At 57.2% G+C, this 20,398-nt stretch overlaps 3 protein-coding genes across 3 annotated transcripts; all 3 read right to left on the reverse strand.

The window, feature by feature from the left end:
• Positions 1-9,355: 9,355 nt before the first annotated feature.
• On the reverse strand, positions 9,356-13,190 carry GAPDH (glyceraldehyde-3-phosphate dehydrogenase). Its single transcript, XM_055712763.1, has 12 exons — positions 13,056-13,190; positions 12,626-12,669; positions 11,998-12,097; positions 11,674-11,780; positions 11,499-11,589; positions 11,198-11,313; positions 10,994-11,075; positions 10,682-10,833; positions 10,491-10,569; positions 10,196-10,279; positions 9,950-10,047; positions 9,356-9,657 (listed from the first exon to the last, which is right to left on the reverse strand). Exons 2-12 carry the CDS (start codon positions 12,646-12,648, stop codon positions 9,588-9,590), a joined length of 1,002 nt encoding a protein of 333 aa, XP_055568738.1. The 5' UTR covers positions 12,649-12,669; positions 13,056-13,190; the 3' UTR covers positions 9,356-9,587.
• Positions 13,191-13,333: 143 nt separating this feature from the next.
• Positions 13,334-15,586, reverse strand: LOC129736271 (uncharacterized). Its single transcript, XM_055712762.1, has one exon. It carries the CDS (start codon positions 15,584-15,586, stop codon positions 14,300-14,302), a length of 1,287 nt encoding a protein of 428 aa, XP_055568737.1. The 3' UTR covers positions 13,334-14,299.
• LOC106631773 (C-type natriuretic peptide-like) lies at positions 14,773-18,420 on the reverse strand. The gene is made up of 2 exons (XM_014287575.3): positions 17,291-18,420; positions 14,773-15,911 (listed from the first exon to the last, which is right to left on the reverse strand). The coding sequence occupies exons 1-2, from the start codon at positions 17,387-17,389 to the stop codon at positions 15,639-15,641; spliced, it is 372 nt and encodes a 123-aa protein (XP_014143050.1). The 5' UTR covers positions 17,390-18,420; the 3' UTR covers positions 14,773-15,638.
• Between the last annotated feature and the right edge of the window lie 1,978 nt (positions 18,421-20,398).

The raw sequence follows: 20,398 nt of genomic DNA on the forward strand, positions 1-20,398 counted from the left end.
AGTCCCACGCTGACGTTGTTTGCAGTGAAACTGAGATCTCCCTGCCCACGTGTGCAAGGTGCTGCTCTCTGGTGAGCCTCATCACCAGCAGTAGGCTCTGTTCCCCCACCGGTGGGACGGCCCCCAGGGTCTCACTGGCAGGACACACAATGCCGATCCTTTGCCTCAGCAATTCCTCAGTGTGGGACGCACAGCCCAGGGTTAGCCCATCTGCCCTGCACCTGCCTGTCCATCAGTGGTGACCCCAGGTCTTTGATGCTGGATAGGAGGAGGCATGAACCTTCCCTTTGCTTAACCCTTCCCTGTGCACTTCCATCCGTTCTTTGGGGAGCATCTAGCCTGCTTTTCTCCACCATGAGCCCTGCTGGGAACTGTGGTGTCTCGGTGCTGTGCAGCTTCTCGTGCCCCTGGCTCCATTCACTGTCCAGGATACCTCCTGGCCGTGTCTGCTCAGGAAGCAACGTCAGAAGAAATTGTCTAGCAAAGACCCAGGTCTTGGCTGCTTGAGCTTTCTGCACATCTGCTGGTCTGTGTTCATCTCACTGGGAACAATCGTATCCTGATCACCCTCAGACCCCAGCCCATTTAAAAAAATCTTTGTTTGGCCTAAGCATTCTGAAAGACTTGCTTTCAGGGCAGCTTGGCCATGGATGGAGTGGGCCTTCTACTCTTGACCAAGATGATGAGTTGGTGAAACGAGCTTTGGCAGAGTGGGTCAGTTGTGCTTCCCAGCAGCCCGTGCTCACCCGTGAGCATGTCGCAGCCAAGTCTGGTATGGTCCTTGGTGCGCCAGAGCGAACCATGGCAGGCAGGGGAGAGAGTCCTGTCTCACTTGGTGTCTGTGCATTAATGTCAAAGTTCCTTACCCAAGTACGGTCCAAGCACGGATGTGTCTTACTGCATGGAGTCCCATGGCAGGATGCATCTGGGTGGTCCCTCATCCATCTCGGGACTGTGGCTGCTGTCTGCTGACCTCCACAAACGTTTGTCCAAGACCATCCTTTTAGGATCATGTCTCTCTGGCTTGGCAGTGAGGTCCTCCCATGGGATATGTAGGTGGGCTGGTTCAGCCTCCCCACCCTGCAGCAATCTGTGTTGTTGGAGACTGACCTGGACAGTCTGGAAATGTGCTGGTCATCGCTCTGGCTTCTCCCTGCCCAGCATCTGGGCTGTTGTGTCTAGGTGAGGGCAGGCACAGCTTTTAGACCAGCAGTGGGGCTGGCACAAAACCCATCCCTTGAGGCAAGAGCTGTCCCTGAGTGGGACAGACCCACTCCATGAGGCACTGAGGGATGTGATCAGCCTTTGAGCTGTGCTGCGAGATGTGGTTCCCTGCCGTGGCCGCTGTGCCCCATGCTCCCAGCGCTGAGATCAGCCTCTGGGCAAGGGCTGTCAAGAGACAGTGCCAGGGGCTTTGCAGAAGCGAGCCCTGGCTCCCTGCTGAACGCTGCTGTGGCACGCAGAGTGGCTCCCCTGCCCCTTCCCTAGTGATGTTCCCTAGGAGTCACCTCATCCTCCAAGACCCCGTCTGGCAAGGCAGCTCTCAGACCAGCCCACTGTGGTTCTTGATGGAAACTCCCAGACCTTCTGACGGAGAGGCCGGGGAGCATCGCCCTCCTCACACCTTGCCGCATGGGGTGGGATGCTCTTACTGGCTCTAGAAGTAACCACGACGTAGCCCAGATCTTCCCTGTGTTCAGCAAGCCTGCACCCTCCCTTCTCTCGTTCCTGGATCCTGTCCAGTTTAGATTGTATCTCGGAGCCGAAAGAGCCCAACTTGTCGGCCCGTTCAGCTGAGGTGCTGTATTCCCACCCAGCACCCTTCTGCTGGAAGGAAGGTTCTGCTGGGGCACCTGTCCCACATGGCTTTCCGTGAGTCAGCTCTTCCCCGTTCCAGGAGGCCTTAGATGGACCTAAACATTACTCTGACAGCCTTTGCTGGAGCAACTTTTGATTCCCTGATAACCTGTTTATTATTCCGTTTATCTTGTTTCTTAGCCAAGAGGTAGGAGAGATCAAAGCTGCGTAGGAAGCTGGTCTCATTTCTGGATTTGAGTTGAGGGATTTGCTTTCCTAAGCCTCGTACCTCTGCTAGAAAAGCTTCGTTAGTTCTTGAGAAGGTCATTGCTCGTTATGGCTGTCGCTTCTCGGGTACCTGCGGCACAGCGTCTCAGAACTTGCACATGATGATCAAGTGCGTCAAACACTCTGGTTATGGTTACAGGTAAGAAACCCTTTGAGAGGAGAGGTCACAATTAATGCAGGACATGGCAGAGTGCTGCCTCCCTGGAGGTGCGCCTGGATGATGCATGGACAGGCTCCTGGAAACGTCTGCCAAGCCCCTACACATGGCGATTAGTGCTGGAGTGACTGTGAGACAGCACCAAGACTAGATGGGCTGCCGACAGCTTTAGGGATGCCCAGTCAGCACTGGGAATCTTCCAGTGGTTGTATGAGACTGTGAGAGGTGTTTTAGGAATCTTCTACGTGCTTGGGCCACTTTCTGCCGGGATGGGAACAAGGAGAGGATGCTGTCGGTCTTCTGCCCAAAAAGGGTATGGATTTCACAGCTTGGGGAGCAGCTGTGAGAGCTGGGAAGGTGCTAAGGGAACACTAAGGAAAAGGAGCTCAAGGGGCCACCAAAAGGCACCCCAATCAAGCTGAAGCAGTACGGCGAGGGATGGGAAGGGGCAGCGTTATCAGCTTGGACAGCAGACTGTGCCTGGTCAGGGGGCAAGAGCCAGTACAAATCCTCAGGGTAGGAAGAAACGTGGTTAATGGATATTTTTAACACCCACAGCCTTGTCGCAGAACTAGCTCACCAGTCCAACCCCTCGGGTAGCGGTGGGACAGGCGAGAGCAGTTGTGACTGGGGGCTGCAAGCTGCGCTAAAGATCACGTTCCCTCTAGAGCTAACAGCAAAGCGACGTGCTCTGATGCGCAATTTCATGAAGGCATCCAAGGGTCTTTTGTATCCCCAAATCACAAAGCACAGGGATTTGCTTTAAGTACCTCTGTGCTTTGTGCAAAAAGGAAAATTATGTTGTGGTGGGAGACTTTGGCTGAGGGTGCCGAAGGATCTGCTGTGCCGGGAGAGTTTCTGATCCATGTAGAAATGGTGGCATCGGCGTGTCCACGGGTGGCAACGGCCTTCTGTGTCCTTGCAACAGACGAAGGTTGGGATGGGATGGATGGGTGCCTAAAGGTGGGGGATCAGCTGAGATACACGTCAGGACACCACCCAGGACAGATGCCATAACAGATAACAGCTTGGTGTTATGTAGCCTTTTCTCACCATGAAATTGTTCAGGGGAAGTGTTAAAAAAGTACGATTCAAAGTGGGAAACCTTGGGAAAGAGGAGAGTTTTTCCAGTCATCCAAAAAGCTGTGATTTAGTACGGATGAGAAGATAGCTTTCAGTAAACTGCTTCCTTGAATAAGTGGCCATGTGACACTAGTACTTAGAATAACTAATAAAAATAATAATAAAGCCTGACCCTAATTAATAAAAACCCTTGCAACAACTCCAACAGCTGTGGGTGAGGGAAAAGGAATAGAAGGACAACAGAAAAATTCAGCTGTATAAAAATGGTCTTCAGCTACTCACACCACCTCAAGAAAAAAATAATAGCTAGATGGCTGAGGACACTAACAGGTTGTTCTTGTTCTATTTAAAGAAAAATCAATTCTAGCAGTAATATAAGCCTTTTTGCTTGACTGGAATTGGGGGAAAAAAATGATCCAAATGCAGCAAAAAAAGAGAAGTACTCACCAGATATGCTTGTTCTGTATCGGGAAAGAGCAGAATGTGGTCAGAGGGGGGTGACGAAGCACTGTCCAGGCCACGAGCAATTAAGGAGGATCCTTGACAGGATCTTTTCAGAATCAACACTTTGGCATTTCCAGGCGAGGGGACCCAGGGCGCGCTGAGGCAGGGAGGTGCTGGGGCGCGCACGAAGCCTGAAGCTGCCTGGGGAGACAGAGCAAGTGATGCTGGGGGGGCAAAGCACAGCGCAGTCGCCCGCAGACAGTGCTCGGCCAAGCTCCCTGGCCTCAGCGGTGCTGGAAAAGCGTTGGCTGCTGGGATCCAGGGTTTGCTGATGTCAATTTTCAGATGCGCTGGGGAGGGCACATAAAAAAATGGGGTGGAGGGGTGAGCGGGTGACGTCAGTGACTAATCTGACAGGCCACGTAGGGACACCAATGAGAAACCATGGAGAGGGGAGGAGGATGGGAATCACGGAGCAACGGGAAAAAATCCGCACAGACTTATAGAGGGACGAGACAAATGGACAGATGAAACCTTTTTATATGTAGAAAGGATAGAGGCTCCCAAAAGGAGTAAATACCTCAGCCAAACATGCCAAGGAGGCATTAAGATATATTTTTAAATAGAGTCAAAATGTCAGTTCTGTTGCCATACATATTTAAGCTAGCAATGGGTGCATCTAAGAGTACGAAATAGTGACTAACCATCTCCGGGACGGCAGGAGGGCTGGGAAGACTCGGTGAGCAGGGCTCGCAGGCAGCCTTGGGTGAGTGCCCAGCCGGGTGCTGAAACCGAGGGCAGCCCTAAATGTCTTTTATCCCCATGTGACATTGCTGTGCTTTGTCCTCCTTCGCATCACAAGTTGGAGTAGATGGAGCAAAGACTCCTGACTGTGGTTCCAGGCTGGAGAAAAATGTTTTGAATGTGAAAAGTGTAGTAGGTTTACTCCTTTTTAAGAAAAAAAAAAAAAAAAAAAAAAAAGCGAGTAAGCATTTTTGGCCATTGCCTAATGTCACTTTGTATTGCTGGTCTGGATGGCAGTTTTAGGCTGAGAAAGGTGTACTAGGGGTCAGAGGAGGCGTACTAGGGGTCTGAGGAGATGGGGAAGCTGGAGGCCATTCAGTGAGCGTTCCGCGTGTCTGCTTGAGGTCCAGCACGTAAACCTGTGCCTAACCTGGTAGCTAAAAAGCTGGAGATTACAAGCCACCTTTTTTTTTAAAATTGTCCCAGGACTCAGAGCAAGGCCAATTAAGGTTGCTCACTTGTTTGGTGAAGAGCTGGGCAACATTACCAGGGGCTTTGAGCTCTGCCATGTCAGAGTTGTGCGTGTCCCCTCCCACGCATTAATTCTCATTTAGCACCCTTGAATTGCACCCACCGTTTCAATAACCCAGCCACTTGGTCACAAGGTCCCCCCGCCCCTTTCCACAGGCCAATGCAGTGCCAAGCATCCCGCATCATCATTTTGCGTAACGAACAAACTTTGTGCCCCATGCTCCAAGGTGCTGGATGGGAACGACCCTAGGGCAGATGTCCCCAGGCGCTTGGCCGCTTGCACCCTCTCTCAGCCACCACCAGCCTCCCCACTGGTTTTTCAGCCCGGAGAGGGTGGTCTTCCCTGTCCTGGGGCAGTTCAGGGGCTTGGAAAAGTTTTGCCAGTCTGCTTTTGGCTAAACCTGGTTGCTTTTCATTGGGGGGGGGGGGGGGGGGGGGGGGGGGGAGGTGTGATGGTTCCTTACTGCCAGCACAGGTACCTGCTCAACCTTTTGGTGCTGAGCCCACCCGAGCGAACCCAGCACCGAGCGAACCCAGCACCAAGGGGTCACTGCTCCTCACGGCACAGATGCCATCTCAGGTCCCGGCACTTCAGTTCGCAACCATGGCTCTGTCCCGTCACCGCTGAGGAAAATCTCCGGGAATACCCCGAAGCTCCTCTGATGGCAAAACATCGGCTTGACCTCCCTGCCCCAGCCCCAGCCTCCCTGCCGGCTCCCACACCGTCTTACTGCCGTTGGGCAGCTTCTTGTCTCAGTCTGCCTTTTTCTTTCTTTTTTTTTTTAAGGCTCTTCCATTTAATTTGCTACTAGTTATGAGTTTTTCTTCTATTTTCATTTGACTACAGCTTCAGGTTTTGATGGCTGCCTTTTCAAATCTTACGCAGTGAAGTATAACCCAGTACTGCCGTTCCTTCTAGGAACGTTTGAGAAGAACTCCCACCAGAAGATGACATTCCTATAGTAAGATAATACACGGAGGTAAGTTAGCCGCCCTGTAGTAGGCAATTACCTTCAGCTCAGAAGAGTGAGTAACAGGATTTGTTTCAGCAGTGCTGTGCACCATTGCCTGAGGGCAGGCAGCTCGGGTTTTGATGAAATGCCCTCATTCTGTGAGTACTGCCCTACCGAGCTCGTCAGCCCAGAGGCTGCGATTTGTGACTGACATCTGTTACAAAGGAGTTAGAACATTATGGGTTAAAATGCTTGTCTTATACAACTTCGGTGCACCTTGTGTCATCGCCTTTCCTAGCAGAGCTGTATCTCCTCTGCCTTGCACAGATCCGTTGATTGCTTTGCTCAAAGACTCATTGCCTTCAGAAGCAGACAGTATGGTTTCAATGTCCCAAGACTTTTTTTTTTTTTTTACTGTGCTTATTATGCAGTCACCATTTCATTACACTTCGGTGTGATTTCTTGTTTTTTTCCCAAGCAAGCTTAATGAGTTCCCTCATCTGCTCAAGATGATTTTAACTGCATGGCATCTTCCTTCATGCTCAAGCTTCATGCTGACGTCTTGAGAAGTGGGTGGCGTGAGGACAGCTAGCCATTTCCTGGGGAGTAATGCATGTGTGGTAGTGCAGGCAAATGCCAATGGAGTATGAAATAATTTCTCTAAAACACTCAAAGTTGTCATAAAAGGGAATTTTCCTGCCACACCACTGCTAGTTACCATACTGCAGCAACACTTGACATTATCTTAAAAAAGCAAGCAAAAGTTGCAGCTCACCACCCATAGGAAGGGACAGGCGCCCGTCAGCATCGTCCCCTGGCTGGCCGGGGAGCTCGCGCTGGCGCAGCCCTTGCAGGGGGCTGGACGTAGCTGGGGCATCCCTGTCCCACCGTGGCCCAGGCAGGGAGCCCTGGTGCCTGGCAGAGCCCTGCCTCGGGCCCGAGCCGTGTCTTTCTCTTTCTGCACCTTCCCCTTGCAAGGCACCCATACACTGGGACGGATTCCAGCTTACTGCAGCTGCTCTTGGAGCTGCTGTCCTGGCCCAGCAGCACCATCACTTCGAGCTGCTCTGCTGGACAAGAGCCTCTCTGTATCCAAGTGCCTGGCTTCCCTCCCAAGGATTCCTACTGGTTTTCCCTAGAAATGCTTTCAGATCAAACCCGGAGCTCCCCTACTTAGGGGAAAACTCTTCTCCAGGGAGGGAAGCAGCTGCCACAGCAGATCTCCCATTTTTGTCCCAATGCCACTCACAGTCATGTCAATTTTGCAAATTGGGAAAAAAAAACACAAACCAAAACAAGAAAAACCCCTAAAAACGAAAAAAAAAAAAAAAAAACCCCACCCCAAAATAAAGCAAAAAAACCCCCACCAAACAAAAAATATTTTTAGGACAGGGTGGCAGCTCTTGGCCAGGCTGGCCACTGAGCTAGCTTTTCCATCTGTCGGAGGGGACTTGCTGTGGTGCCATCTGCAGGCACAGTGTCTGGATACAAAATGAGGATTTAGGGGAAGAGCTGTGCTTTTTTGGGAGCTTATTATATGTGAGGGAGGAAACCAAGCTCTCCAGGCAGTCCAAAGGCTGCACAACTTGTTTGCCACACTCGCTCTCCCCGTTTCCATACCAGAGCAACTGTGTTCTAAGTACTGTGATTCCTGGCTTGCCTCGCCTAGATAGCTGGATAATTTTCCTAAGAATTTCAAGCAGGATTGTAAACCAGTTGAAATACTATTTTAAAACACAGTCAATCTTTATTTGAGATATTGCCAGCAATGGTTAGCCTGAAAGCACATACTCTTCCTCACCCCCACCCCCAAGGTTGTATGAATTTGCTCATTCCCACAGCAGTTTGATCTCGGGCTGGACAGGACTCCTCCTAAAGAACAAGGGCTCCTTGCTCCAGGTGCATTTTCAGGCAGCCTTACTGCACTCACAAAACACGAGGCTTTTTAGAGGAAAAAGGTGGCTTGTTGAAATGTTCCCACTTTAAACCCAGTTCAAAATATCTTTGTTTTACATGGGGAAATGGACATCCCCCCCCACCCCAACAAGGTGTTTCAGCAGCCTCGCTGCACTTCTAGATTGCCAAGCCCCATGCACGCACACAGCACGCCCACGACAGCCATCCAAAGCACCCAAGGGCAGGATGGGACCAACCCGAGGCTCATTTGTAAGCCTGACAAGCCTGCAGGCTACACCTCTCCCCAGCAGACACCCAGCCCCACAGGAGGGCTGCCCAGTTAGCCCCAGCATCGGGCAGCTCCCATTTAATGCCAGGTCCCTGAAGCTGTTTGCAGGGCCACAGGTGAGGGAACCCCAGGTACTGCTGCCATCCCAGGGACGGCAAGCTGCTCGCAGCCCCAGCTCCCATCCAGAGGCTGGTTATTCAACCTTTTTCTCTTTGCAAAGCAACTTTGAGTCATTGCCCTCTAGTCCAGTAAACATTGAATTTCTATGCAGCCCGGCTGCTGGAGATAAGCGGCTCCAAGAAGCTCCGTCCAACATACCTTGATCCTGGGAGCTTAAGTCCTTGCTCCAGATCAGGCTCTAAAGCAGCTGGGGATCCCAGACAACAGCTCCAACCCTGCCTGCAAAGGAGAGAACACCACATCACCCCTGAGACAGTAAACTGAGCTGCTAAAAATGGAGAGCCACCTGATTCTGTGCAGTGCATTGCTCATCTACCCTGGTGCTCATAGGTCGCGGGAGGCTTGGCCCCGGCCCCGCAGCGTTCCTGCTTCCCGGAGGGAACACAGCCTCTAGCAGAGGGCTGACACTCACCTTGCAGAGATTTGCTGCTCAGGAGCTTAACTGCAACTGCCCGTTCCTATGCATAGAATTAAGCCAGAATTAAGGCTAGCCACCACCATAGTAACACCAGCCTCCGACACGTCCGGAGGCAGCCATTTCCTCTAGGACAAGCCGCTTTCATTTGAAGAGGTAAAATGCAAATGAAAAAAATCCTCCTTGTAACACTTCTGCTAAAGCAGGGGGAAGAAGTAATTTGGTTCTTGCACCTCTTTGCCAAACCAAATGTAAAAAAACCCCTAAAACTCACCTGCTCAGCACTTTCTGCACGCACCCATCAGACAAGCAAATCCAGAGCGCCAGGAGGCGGCTGGAGCTGTAGAGCCACCTCCTGCCCCACCAGCACAGCCCTGCACCACCCTGTACTTGCAGCTCATGCCCAGGGTTACCTCTGCCACCTGGGTTCACAGCCCAGCACCCCAGGCAGCGCTCTCGGGGAAGCTGCCTCAGCACCCGCAGCCAGGCTGGCAGGGACCCATCCTGAAGCCGCCACCTGATTCACCCTCCTGCCCCAGCCCTTCTCCCCATTTTCCACTGACAGACAAGACAAGGCGTTTCAGATGGTGATCACTTTTATTGATGTAAGGTGGTACACAAACAGATCAGTTTCTATCAGCCTCTCCACCTCCCCCAGGTTCGGGGAGAAGTTGGAGGAGTGGGGGAGACAAGGGAACAGAACTGGCCTCTCACTGCAGGATGCAGAGCTAAGCGGTGGTGAAGAAGGGCAGGGGCTCCGACAAAGGAGAGTCCTGCTTCCCTAGGCAGCAGGGGGGCTGTGTGCTCGGCTCACTCCTTGGATGCCATGTGGACCATCAAGTCCACAACACGGTTGCTGTATCCGTACTCATTATCATACCTGGGGAGAGAAACACAAGTGCTGTCAGGACTGACCCATTCCTTGGGTCCCTTCCTCAGCCATTCCTGCTCCTCTGCCCCATCTCACACAGCCCAACCCACCCACTTCCAGTAGAGAAAGCCGTAAGCAACCCATCCACCCTCCATCCAGCAGGGGAGGAACACTTCTTATCCACACCAGCTCCAGTGACTGTCACATGGAGCCACCCTACTCAGCAGGGGTCTGTGCACCACCAGCAGGACAGAAGTCTAGGTCGTCTGTGCCACCCCACCACCCCCCAGGCTATGCCTACCAGGAAACCAGCTTGACAAAATGGTCGTTCAGGGCAATGCCAGCACCCGCATCAAAGGTGGAGGAATGGCTGTCACCATTGAAGTCACAGGAAACAACCTGGAAATTCAAACACATACAAGTTTACCCATGGCCTGGAACCAGAAGTGCCCAAACTGGGATCCCAGCAAGGCTGCTAACATCAGAAAAAAAAAAAAAAAAAAAAAAAAACCAAACCCAAAACAGGCAACTGCAGACAGCCCCTTACCTGGTCCTCTGTGTATGCCAGGATGCCCTTCAGTGGCCCATCAGCAGCAGCCTTCACTACCCTCTTAATGTCATCATACTTGGCCTGAGAAGAGACAAATTTCAGACGGTCAGATCCCGACCCACACAAAATGTCCGCCAGGGGGGAGGAGACAGGGGAGCACCACGGCAGGTGCCATTTTCAAAGATCCCATCTCGGGAACAAAATGGATGACGCAGAGGGCAACCCCGAGCACAGGGCAGAGCGGAGAGGAAGCAGGGGCAGGTGTGGATGCTGTCTCGTTACCAACACTTACTGGTTTTTCCAGACGGCAAGTCAGGTCCACAACAGAGACATTGGGGGTTGGCACACGGAAAGCCATTCCAGTAAGTTTCCTGTGAGAGATGCAAGTCAGCAGGGAGCAGCCCCCAGCACCCCCCTGCCAGCCCCTCCATTCTGCCAGGGTGGGGTCAGCGCCAGCACAGGCTGCCAGTAAAGGCCCCTCACCCATTGAGCTCAGGGATGACTTTTCCCACAGCCTTAGCAGCCCCAGTAGATGCTGGGATAATGTTCTGAGCAGCACCTCTGCCATCCCTCCACAGCTTCCCAGAGGGCCCATCCACTGTCTTCTGTGTGGCTGTGATGGCATGGACAGTGGTCTGGAGGAAAAAAAAATATAAAAAAACGGGTGCACACAAGTAAGAACACAGCCAATATTCCCTGGAAAAAGCATCCCAGGGGGCACAGCAGACACTTTCCCTCCCACGTGAGGGGACCTGTGGGTAAGGCACCCCCCGCAGCACCAAGCTCCAGACGTACCATAAGACCCTCCACGATGCCGAAGTTGTCATGGATGACCTTGGCCAAGGGCGCCAAGCAGTTAGTAGTGCAAGAGGCATTGCTGGGGGGAGGGGGAGAGAGAGAGAGGAAGGCACATCAGCCAGGGGCAACACATCCAGAGATGAGACCCCCCCCACGTCTGGCGAGAGCTCCAGGCCAGAGAGCATCTTCCTCTCTCCTTACCTGACAATTTTCAGAGACTTGTCATATTTCTCATGGTTGACACCCATCACAAACATGGGAGCATCAGCTGAGGGGGCGGAGATGATGACACGCTTAGCGCCACCCTTCAGATGAGCCTGGGGGAAAAAAAAAAAACCAAAAAAAACCACATTAGATAACCCCGAATCCCTCCAACAGCTCACGCCTTCAGAGAAACCTCTTCTCCCTCCCAGCCCCATCCTGAGCAAGTCTGTACACAGCAACGTGCCCAGGGGCAGGAGCAGCAGCATCCCTCCCCCCTGTGCCATGGCGGCGCACTCACCCCAGCCTTATCCATGGTGGTGAAGACACCGGTGGACTCCACAACGTATTCAGCACCAGCATCTGCCCACTTGATGTTGCTGGGGTCACGCCTGAGGGGACACAGAAGCATCAGAGCGGCTCTGCACGGCTCTGGCTTCCATCCCCCGGAGGGGTGAAGGGGGGAGAACACTTACTCCTGGAAGATGGTGATAGCATTGCCGTTAATCACGAGTTTCCCGTTCTCAGCCTTGACGGTGCCCCGGAAGTGACCATGAGTCGAGTCGTACTTGAACATGTAAACCTAGCAAGGGGACGGGGGGCACGGTCAGTCACCCCGGCTGCCATCTCCCCCATCCTCGCTGGGCTTAGGGCACAGTCGCTGGTCCCCATCTCCCCTGTGACTCCATCCCACTGCTGCTGTGCCTTCGCCCCGCACCCGGTGTTCCCGGGAAGCTACTAGAAGGAGCGGGAGGAGCCCTACCCGGAGAGGCCGGGGGGGGCACTGCAAGGCCACTCACCATGTAGTTCAGATCAATGAAGGGATCATTGATGGCCACCACCTGGACTTTGCCCGAGAGGATGGCAGCCCGGGTGACCAGGCGGCCGATGCGGCCAAATCTGGGGAAGAGACAGGCATGGGTGAGGAAGAGGAAGCGGGAATTCCGCGCACGGCTCGCTGCCTTCCGCCGGAGCTGCGGCGGCTCCAGCAGGAGGGAGCCCGGCCGCCACGTCCAAAGGCCGAGACGCTCCGGTTAACGATTAAGACCGACACCCCCCACCCCCCGCAAAGGTCAAGCGCTAAATTTACTGGTGGCCCCGGGGATCCAGTTACTCCTCGACCCGGGGGGGGCGGGGGAAGGGTCACGTTCCCGGGGCCGCCACCGACACACGATCCACCGGGCGCCCTTTGAGCGAGGGGCTGCACCCCCCGGTGGCGGCGGGGACCCCCGGGGGGCAGCGGGGCGGGCGGCGCTTCCGCCGTGAGTCACCCCCGACGTGCGGGGAAGTGACTCAGCACCGCGCCCTGCCCCACGCGTGGGGACCGCGGCGGGGCGCGCACCTGCCCCCACCTCACACACCCCCACCCCAACGCCCTTGGGGCGCCTCTGACCGTCGTCCCCCCCCCTCCCCCGCCCCCGTTCTTACCCATTGACTCCGACTTTCACCATCTTCGCCTCTTGGAGATGTTCCTGGGGGGCACAAAGCGGCGGTGAGGCGCCGGGGCGGGGATGGGGGGGGGGGCGGGGGAAGCAGCCACCGCCTCCTCCAACATCGCACTCATCAGCGCGGGGGGGGGGTGGGGGCGATGGACGAACACACACGCTCCGAACCCGCTCCCCCACCTCCACCCCGCTCCCCCCGCGCGATGTGTATACCCCCCCGGGCAGTCTGCCCCCCCTCCACGTGTCTGCCTGCCCGCCCCCCCGCCTCCATCTTGTAGCACACCGCCTTTGTGCCCGCGGCCGCGCTCCGCCCGGCCCCTAGATGGGGGATGGGGTAGGGGATGACGGGGCGGGGGGTCCGTCCACCCACCTCCCTCCTGCGCCCCCTCCCCCCGCCCAGCCCAGCCCGCTACCTGCCGCCCGCAGCCCCGGCGCGCAGTGAGAAGGTGGCGCAGCGCCGCTCCGCCGCCCTTTATAGCCGCGGGGGGGGGCCGTGCCGCTGCCCGCCCCGCCGGGCCGGCGCCGAATGGCAGCGCGGGGGCCGGCCCGGGCTACGTGCGCCGCGGTGCGGGTGCGGCCGCGGCCCCCCCGCTCCCCCCGACAAAGGCCCCGCACCGGGGCTGGGGGGGTCCGCGGTGGGGGGGGGGTCGCCCTGCTCCATCCCCCTGAGGCACGCCCCCAGCCCGGGAAGGTCATCGCTCCGCGGTGGAGGGGAGGATCCGGATGGGGGGAGGCGGGAAGAAACCCCCCCCGCCACGGTGATGGGCTGCAGACCCGGGCCTCGCTGCCGCCGGCCCCCCGGGGAAGCGGGAATAGCTTGGGCTGCTTTCACCGGGGAACAAAGGAGAGACACCCCCCACCCCCACCCTGAGTGCAGCAGGAGCCCCCGGCGTGGTGGCAGGGGTAGGGGCCGCAGCGATGCTGGGGACACCCTGAGGGAGCAGCAGCTCCCCGAGCATCCCCCCGGAGCGCCGCGGGGCAGTGAGCGGGTGCTGCCCGGGAGCTCTCTTGCCCCCACGCTGGGGAGCCCCAGCCCGTCTGCCCCATGCTGGGGACCCCCGCCTGCCTCTGCCCCGGGGTGGGCTTAGCCAGCCGTGCTCTGGCGGATGGCGGCCGCTTCCCCGGCAGCCCACGCGCCGCAGCGTGAACACCATCTTAATGAGGCACTGCGGCACGGCCGCTGCCCGTGGGACGTGACGGCGGAAATCCTGGCCCGCGCCGCGGCCCGCCTTCACCGGCGGCGCCCGGGAGGAAGCGCGCGGCCGGCAGCCCTGCATGGCCGCCGGCACGGCCCAGCTCGCAGCCCACACGCTGCACCCCCGGCCGGGCACGGGGCTCGCGCAGCCCGGGTGCCACCGGCCCGGCCCGCGGCGGGCGCTGTGCCCGCGGCGTGCCCAAAGGCCTCTGTCCGTGGGGTGGGGGTCCCGGGGCACTGGCTGGCGATGAGGATCCGGGCCGGTGGGGTGGCGGGGAGCAGGTCTGTCCCCCTGGCCGCTCGGCTGAGCGGGGCTTTGAGGATGAGGAGGGAGGCGTGGGCCGGGGGAGTCACGCAGGTACTGAGGGTGGGGGGCAGCATGGGGTCACGCAGCTCGACCGTAACCCAACTCTCCTTATACCGCTGCTATTCCCGGTGCCGCCGAGGGGCTGGCGGCTAAGTTTAGACCTGGACAAGGTTACGACCTTTTCTTAAAGGCCAGGGGATGATGGCTGGCGAGGTACAGCGGGCTGGAGGGGCTCCTGGTGCCCCAGACCGCTGGGGGGCCGGAGGGCTCGGGGCGGGGGGGCAGCTTCCGCACACACAAGAGGCCCCTGTGTTTGCTGGGCAAACACGGCAGCGCGGGGGGGGGGCAGAGTGCAGCTGGGATGACCCGACAGAGCCCTTCTGCCCCTGCTGCCCAGCCTGCGGTCGATATCCCACCCGCTGCCCCCCCCGCCCTCCGCAGCGGCCCCGGCAGCACCGCACTGCAGCCGTGCGTGCCGCCCGCCCCAGCCGGCATGGCGGCGTGCCCCCGCACGGCCCCGCGCCTGGCGGCCCCGGGCTCCACCGCCACCTCCCGCCCGCCGCGCCGCCAGCCCCCGGCCCCCGCTCCAGCCGGGGCGCAGCCATCCGCCGAGCTCGGAGACAGAACCTCATACAGCGCTCTTTAATTAGCAAGCGAGTCCTCAGCCGTGGAGAGGAGGGAGGGGGCTCCGGTGGGCGAGGGGTAGCCGAGAAGCTGGGCAGCCCCCCCCGGTAGCGCTGCACGTTCCTCTGCCGCTTCCCCGCCGCCGCCGCTCTGCTCGGGCAGGGGCCGCAGGGGACACGGACACGCCGCGCTGCTCCCCACGCTGGTCCCGGGGCTCCGCCGGCTGTGGAGAAGCAGCAGCAGCGCTGGTGAGCCGCCCGGCGCCATGCGGCCTGCCTGCCCTCGCCGCCGCACCACGGGTGCTCCCGTGTCCCCAGCTGGACCCCTGGCACAGCCACAGTGGCACAGGTGGTCCCGTGTCCCAGGTGGGGCCGGCACAACCCTGGCAGCATGAGTGGTCCCATGACCCTGCCTGGACCCCTGGTGCAGCCGTGGGAGCACAGGTGGTCCTGTGTGCCCAGCTGGACCCCTGCACAGCCCCAGTAGCACAGGTGGTCCTGCATCCCAGCCTTTGTCCCAGCTGGACCCCTGGGACAACCCCAGTGGCACAGGGGATCCCATGTCCCAGCCTTCACCCCAGCTGGACCCCCAGCACAGCCCCAGTACCTCGGGTGGTCCTGTGTCCCCAGCTGGACCCCTGGCACAACCCTGGTAGCACAGTAGCCCTGTGTCACCAGCTGGACTCCCAGCACAGCCCCAGTAGCACAGGTGGTCCCGCATCCCAGCCTTTGCCCCGGCTGCGGGCAGGCGGTGGCCCCACAGCCCCCATCCCCTCGCTCCTGCTCCTCCGGGCTGGCCATGCTCTCAAGTCCCCCCATCTTCCCTGCCCGCTGGCTGCAGCCCTCGCCGCCGGCCCCCTCACCTCCAAGGCTAACACCCCAAACCACTGAAGGTGCCGATCCGGTCCAGTTTGAGCCCGAAGCAGCCCCTGGGCATGGCCTTCCAGGCCCAGTCCCCAGGCAGTGCCCGCTTGCGAGTGGCAAGGGTCTTGCGCCAGACGGAGGGGCGGGCAGCTCTAGCCCCGGCCGGGAGGAAGGGGACAGTGGAGGAGATCAACTGGGGGCCAAAACTGGACCCCTCCTTTGTGTCCTCTTCGGCCAGCGTGGCCTCAGGCTCCAGGGGCAGCAACTGGGAAAGGAGCATCTGGGATAAATGGAGAGGAGAGTGGGTGAGCAGGGAGCTGGGGATGAGCCTTTCCCCCCTTGTAGCCCACCACCCACACCTTGCCTCGGGCTCAGGCATGGTGCCAGCACACAGCGTGCCTGCGCCATTGTGTCCGGACACTGGGAAGGGTGAGAGCAGCAGCTCCTGCAGTCTGGAATGATTTCCCTGCCCCAAGGCACAGGTGCTGCGAGCCTCTGCCCGCGCACAGGTTGCCCTGCTCTCGTCAGGCTGTGTGCCCCGGCACTGGGAAGGGAACAGCCTTCAGTTCTTGCTCCTTCTGCTGGTGCTGAGCACCTCTGTGAGGCATTTCTTATTTTCTTTTCTGGAGGGCTGGTGGGGAGGATGGACCTGCAGCTAAAGATGAGGGGGAGGCAGGAGCAGAGCGGGTGTGAGGAAGGGGGACTCCCCATCTGCCGGGAATCCTGCAGGTTGCCTGTGCTGGCTGTACACGCCCGGCACCGCCGGCAGCCCTTGGCTGTAGGGAGACAAGAGCTGGGAGGTGCGTTAGGTGCAGCAGAGGCATGGCCTGGCCGTTCCGCATGCATCCCTCACATGGGTGCTGAGCCAAGGGCGAAGACGCCCTTGTGCAGCTCTTTTTGGTAGCGAGTTCATTGAAGCAGACACAAGCATCTTCAGCGAGGAGTGAAAGCAGTGAGTCATAGCAGGATCGAGTCTTGTGATGTTAGTTCATGTCCTACTTCCCTGTAGCTTTCCCAGCATGACGTGAAGGTGAAGGTGTCGGGGCTCAGGTTAGGTTTGGGTAAGGGGAGCTGGGTAGGTTTGAAAGCCAGAAGCATTGTTGCTGTAATGGCTGAGGAGAAAAACTTTACCCAAGTGAAGAAGCCCTTAGCCAGCATCCAGACAGTGGCTCTTGGCCTTAAAGAGGGGCTACCGAGGGGTGATACGGGGCTTAGGAGGGAAACCCCCAGCCTAACGGTTTGCACCTTCCCCCTGGAACATCAGAACCAGGCGTTGAACAGGACGAGGGATGTGGCTGTGATTTCTGGTGGCTGCTGGTGCAGGGCAGTTGGACAGGACCAGTCTCCGTCCATCACGAGCCTCTGCAGGCATCATGGCGAGTCCCACGGCCAGCCTGCCCCCGCCTGCAGAGCACTAGAAAGCTTTTGTCTGCCTGTGCCGTCTGGTAACGCTGGGGCCTCCCAGGAGCTGGGTTATGAAGATGCAGTCAGCCTAGAGCTGAGGCTGTTGGGCTGAAGCAGGGGAAGCGCTGGGAAGAGACAGCAGCCTCTGGTAGCAGGAATTTGGGAGCACTGCTCATCCCAGGCTCAAACACAACCTCCCCAGATTTTTCCCTGCGCTCCTGAAGCCTCCCTCAGCTGTTTCCCCATCCCTCCTACCTGTAGCCTCTGTCCTGGTAAGGACACAGCCCGAGTGCTGGCAGAGAGCAGAACTAAGAGGAGGAAAAGTGAGCAAGGCCATAACTGGAACCCCGTCATCTTCTTCTTATCCCAGGGCTTGCAGGAGGTGAGGCAGGACCCGCAGCATCCGTGTCGGATGCAGCCCCTCGCCCCCTCTGTGCCTTTATAGCCTTGGTTCTGGCAGGCGCCTGGCCCCCAGCTCGCTCCTGAGCTACCCCCCCGGAGCCCCTTAACCTTTCAGCCCTTTTGTCCGGGGTGATATATTTCAGGGTGAGCTCAGCAAGACCCCTTCCTCTAAAGAAAAAGGACACAAAGGTGTTTACTGAGTGTCTGGGAAGACAAATGTGAGTTGAGCTGCTGCTGGCCGGGACCTGGGGGTATCCATCAGGGTCAGGAATGGGGTGGCACTTTGAAACACATCCCAGAGGAGGGTGTTGAAGGCTGCCTGGTGGCATGGTACCGAGCACTCTCTGCAGCGTGAGCACCGGCTGCAGCCCGGCTCGCTGGGGCAGGCACGCTGGGGCTGCACTGCTCCGAGACAAACCAGCTCTGTGACACCCCAGCCTCCCATTTTTAATATTTTTATCTTGGCGAGCTGGTTGGTCTGGTAATGAAGAGCTTGTGTGAATTCCAGCGTTAACTCTACAGGATTGGTAGCGGTGACGGCTGCAGGTCTAGTACTAGCGGGTGTACATCTTGCAGGCTGGTTGTCCTGAGCCACCATCTGGAGGGCCGGGCTGAGTTTCCAGAGGAACCAGCACAGAAAAGAGCTCACCAAGGCTCAGCTTGCACTTTCTCAAGCTCAGGCGCACAATGGAAGCAGGACGGCAAGGAGCAGATTCCTGCCTCCTAAATCTTCTGGCCATCAGCTCCCCCCGCCTTTGTTTACCTCTCCCATTTTACTGTAGTTTCTCACCAGCTGAACAAGGCAATGAGGTCACTGTTTGGAGACCAGGGTGCAGGAGTCAGCCCGGGTGTGAAAGCAGAAACTAATCAGGAAAGTTTGTCAGGGGAGAGGAGTGGGGGGACTGTACCCCGGTACGGGATCAGTAGCGGGCGCGCCGGGGGAGTTCGATGACACCTTCAGCCCCTTTTGTCAGCACTGTTGCACAAAGCAGTTGGGTCAAAACTTGACAGGTAGCTGTCTGCTGCCTGCCTGCTTTTTTTTTTTTTTTTTAAAGGAAAAAAGATAATTCAAATAAAAGTCTTTTGCAGAGATAAGAAAAATCACAGTTCATACATTTTTCTTTCCCTCCTCCTCTCCCTTCCTTCCCAGCATTTTGCACTTGCAGATGCAGCTCTGTGAGCCCTCCTTCCCTGCCCAAGGAACCAGAAAGTTTTACGAACCGTTTTGCATCCAGCCCGTGAAAAGTGACCTAGGGCTTCAGGCTGGAGTGCTGATGCTGGAAGCAGGAGAGGCTTTGCACAGGTCGGGGGCACCCAAGTATGTTAACTCCACCTGATACCTGTGATCGTGGGTGCTGCTGGCTCTGGAGCATCGCTCTGGTGAACCTGCCTGGCCACCCCCCGCCCCCCCTTGCCTGGGCCAGCTATCCAGGGCATGCCAGCAAACAGAGGGGCTCCCTCAGCCCTGGCTGACAGCCCCCCGACACATCTTGTGGGGAACAAGGTTACTGTCACACCAGCATTTTTAAACTGCAAAGCACGGGCAGCTGCTCTGCAGTGGGCGTTTGGAGGGGTGCGTGTGCACAGCCAGCCCCTGCCCACGGTGGATGTGGGGGGCTATGGAGCTCTGGGGTGGGAAAATTTCGGAGGGGTGGGAAAGAGGGGAAGGAGGATGGGAAATTGTGCACATGTTCATCCCACATGCAAGATGTCTCAAGAGGATGTTCTGTACTTCCTGGTCCCATTTGATCATCCAGAAGCAGCTGAGTCAGGCTGCTAGAGCATTCCTGCTCCCGGCAAGACAGCCGCAGGCAGATGTATTTCAGGTTGAATGCACAGGTTCCAGGAGTCAGCTCTTTCTTCAGCAAAAGGTAAGTACAAAAGCAACAATGCTTTAGTTTTGATATGAAATTAGCAGTGGTTTCACCCGGCATCCCTTGAACATGGTGGCCCCCATACCACAAGAAGAATGCCAGAAATGTGTTTGCAATTGCTCCGAATTCCAGCCTGAATGCACACAGCCTGAGCCCTGCAGGAACAGACAGGCTCTGAGCTCTCCAGTGATGGGTCCTCTCCTTGGGTCCAGCAAAAGCTGGGGTTGGCAAGAGGGAAGGAGGCATCACTGTCCCATACCAAGCAACAAACTTTTAGGACTCTAGAAAATTTGCAAATTTTCTTGCAAATTCTTGCAAATTTGCAAATCCAGCAAAGCCTGGGTAAATTGCAGGTGCTCAGTGACTCAGGTGCTGTGAAGCTGCAGCTGCTCTGTGTCCCAGATCCTTGCTGGGTCTGCAGTAGAACCAAATAGTTGCTCTGACATGTCCCGGCAACGAGTGTTAAGTGAAAAGGCTTTGGCAGACGATGAGTCCCCGATTGCCCCAGTTTTCTCAGATTCAAATAGGTTATTGTCCTTCTTTCCTCTCTGGCACTAATAAGTTTCCTCTGTAAAAAACCTTCCTCCTGCGATGCTGGGGCACCGGTTCTAGAGCTTGCAAGACCACCAGAAAAGTGGTCTCCTGCTGAGTCACCATCAGTCTTTTACAGACAGTTGCTTATAAGGAGCAGGACAACTGGAGAGTGTGGGTGGACTGGGAACGGGGTGAAGTGCCCTGGGGGAACACCCCCTGGCCCACGGCGTTGGGAAGGGCCGATGGTTGCTGCAGCCTCTTAGACATTCATGTCATTCTGCTAGTGCAGGAGTTTGGAGCCCACCATGGGCAGGAGTCCCTCAGGGAATGGAAACATCACTAATCTGGGCACTGAGGAGCCCCACTCCTGGAAGCAAGGGAGCAGGATTACCCCCGGGCATTGTGGCGGCCAGTGAAATAGCTGCTTGTGCGAGAGAGAAGGGCAGCAGCCTCTGTGTAGCTGTTTAAACCCTCCGAGTTTTTGTTTCACCTTTCTGCAGGACTTCCTTCACCCAGGACACAGGATTGCCAGTTCCTCCGGTGCCGGGAGAGG

This window comes from Falco cherrug, chromosome 5 (assembly GCF_023634085.1).
Source record: "Falco cherrug isolate bFalChe1 chromosome 5, bFalChe1.pri, whole genome shotgun sequence".
NCBI lineage: Eukaryota > Metazoa > Chordata > Aves > Falconiformes > Falconidae > Falco > Falco cherrug.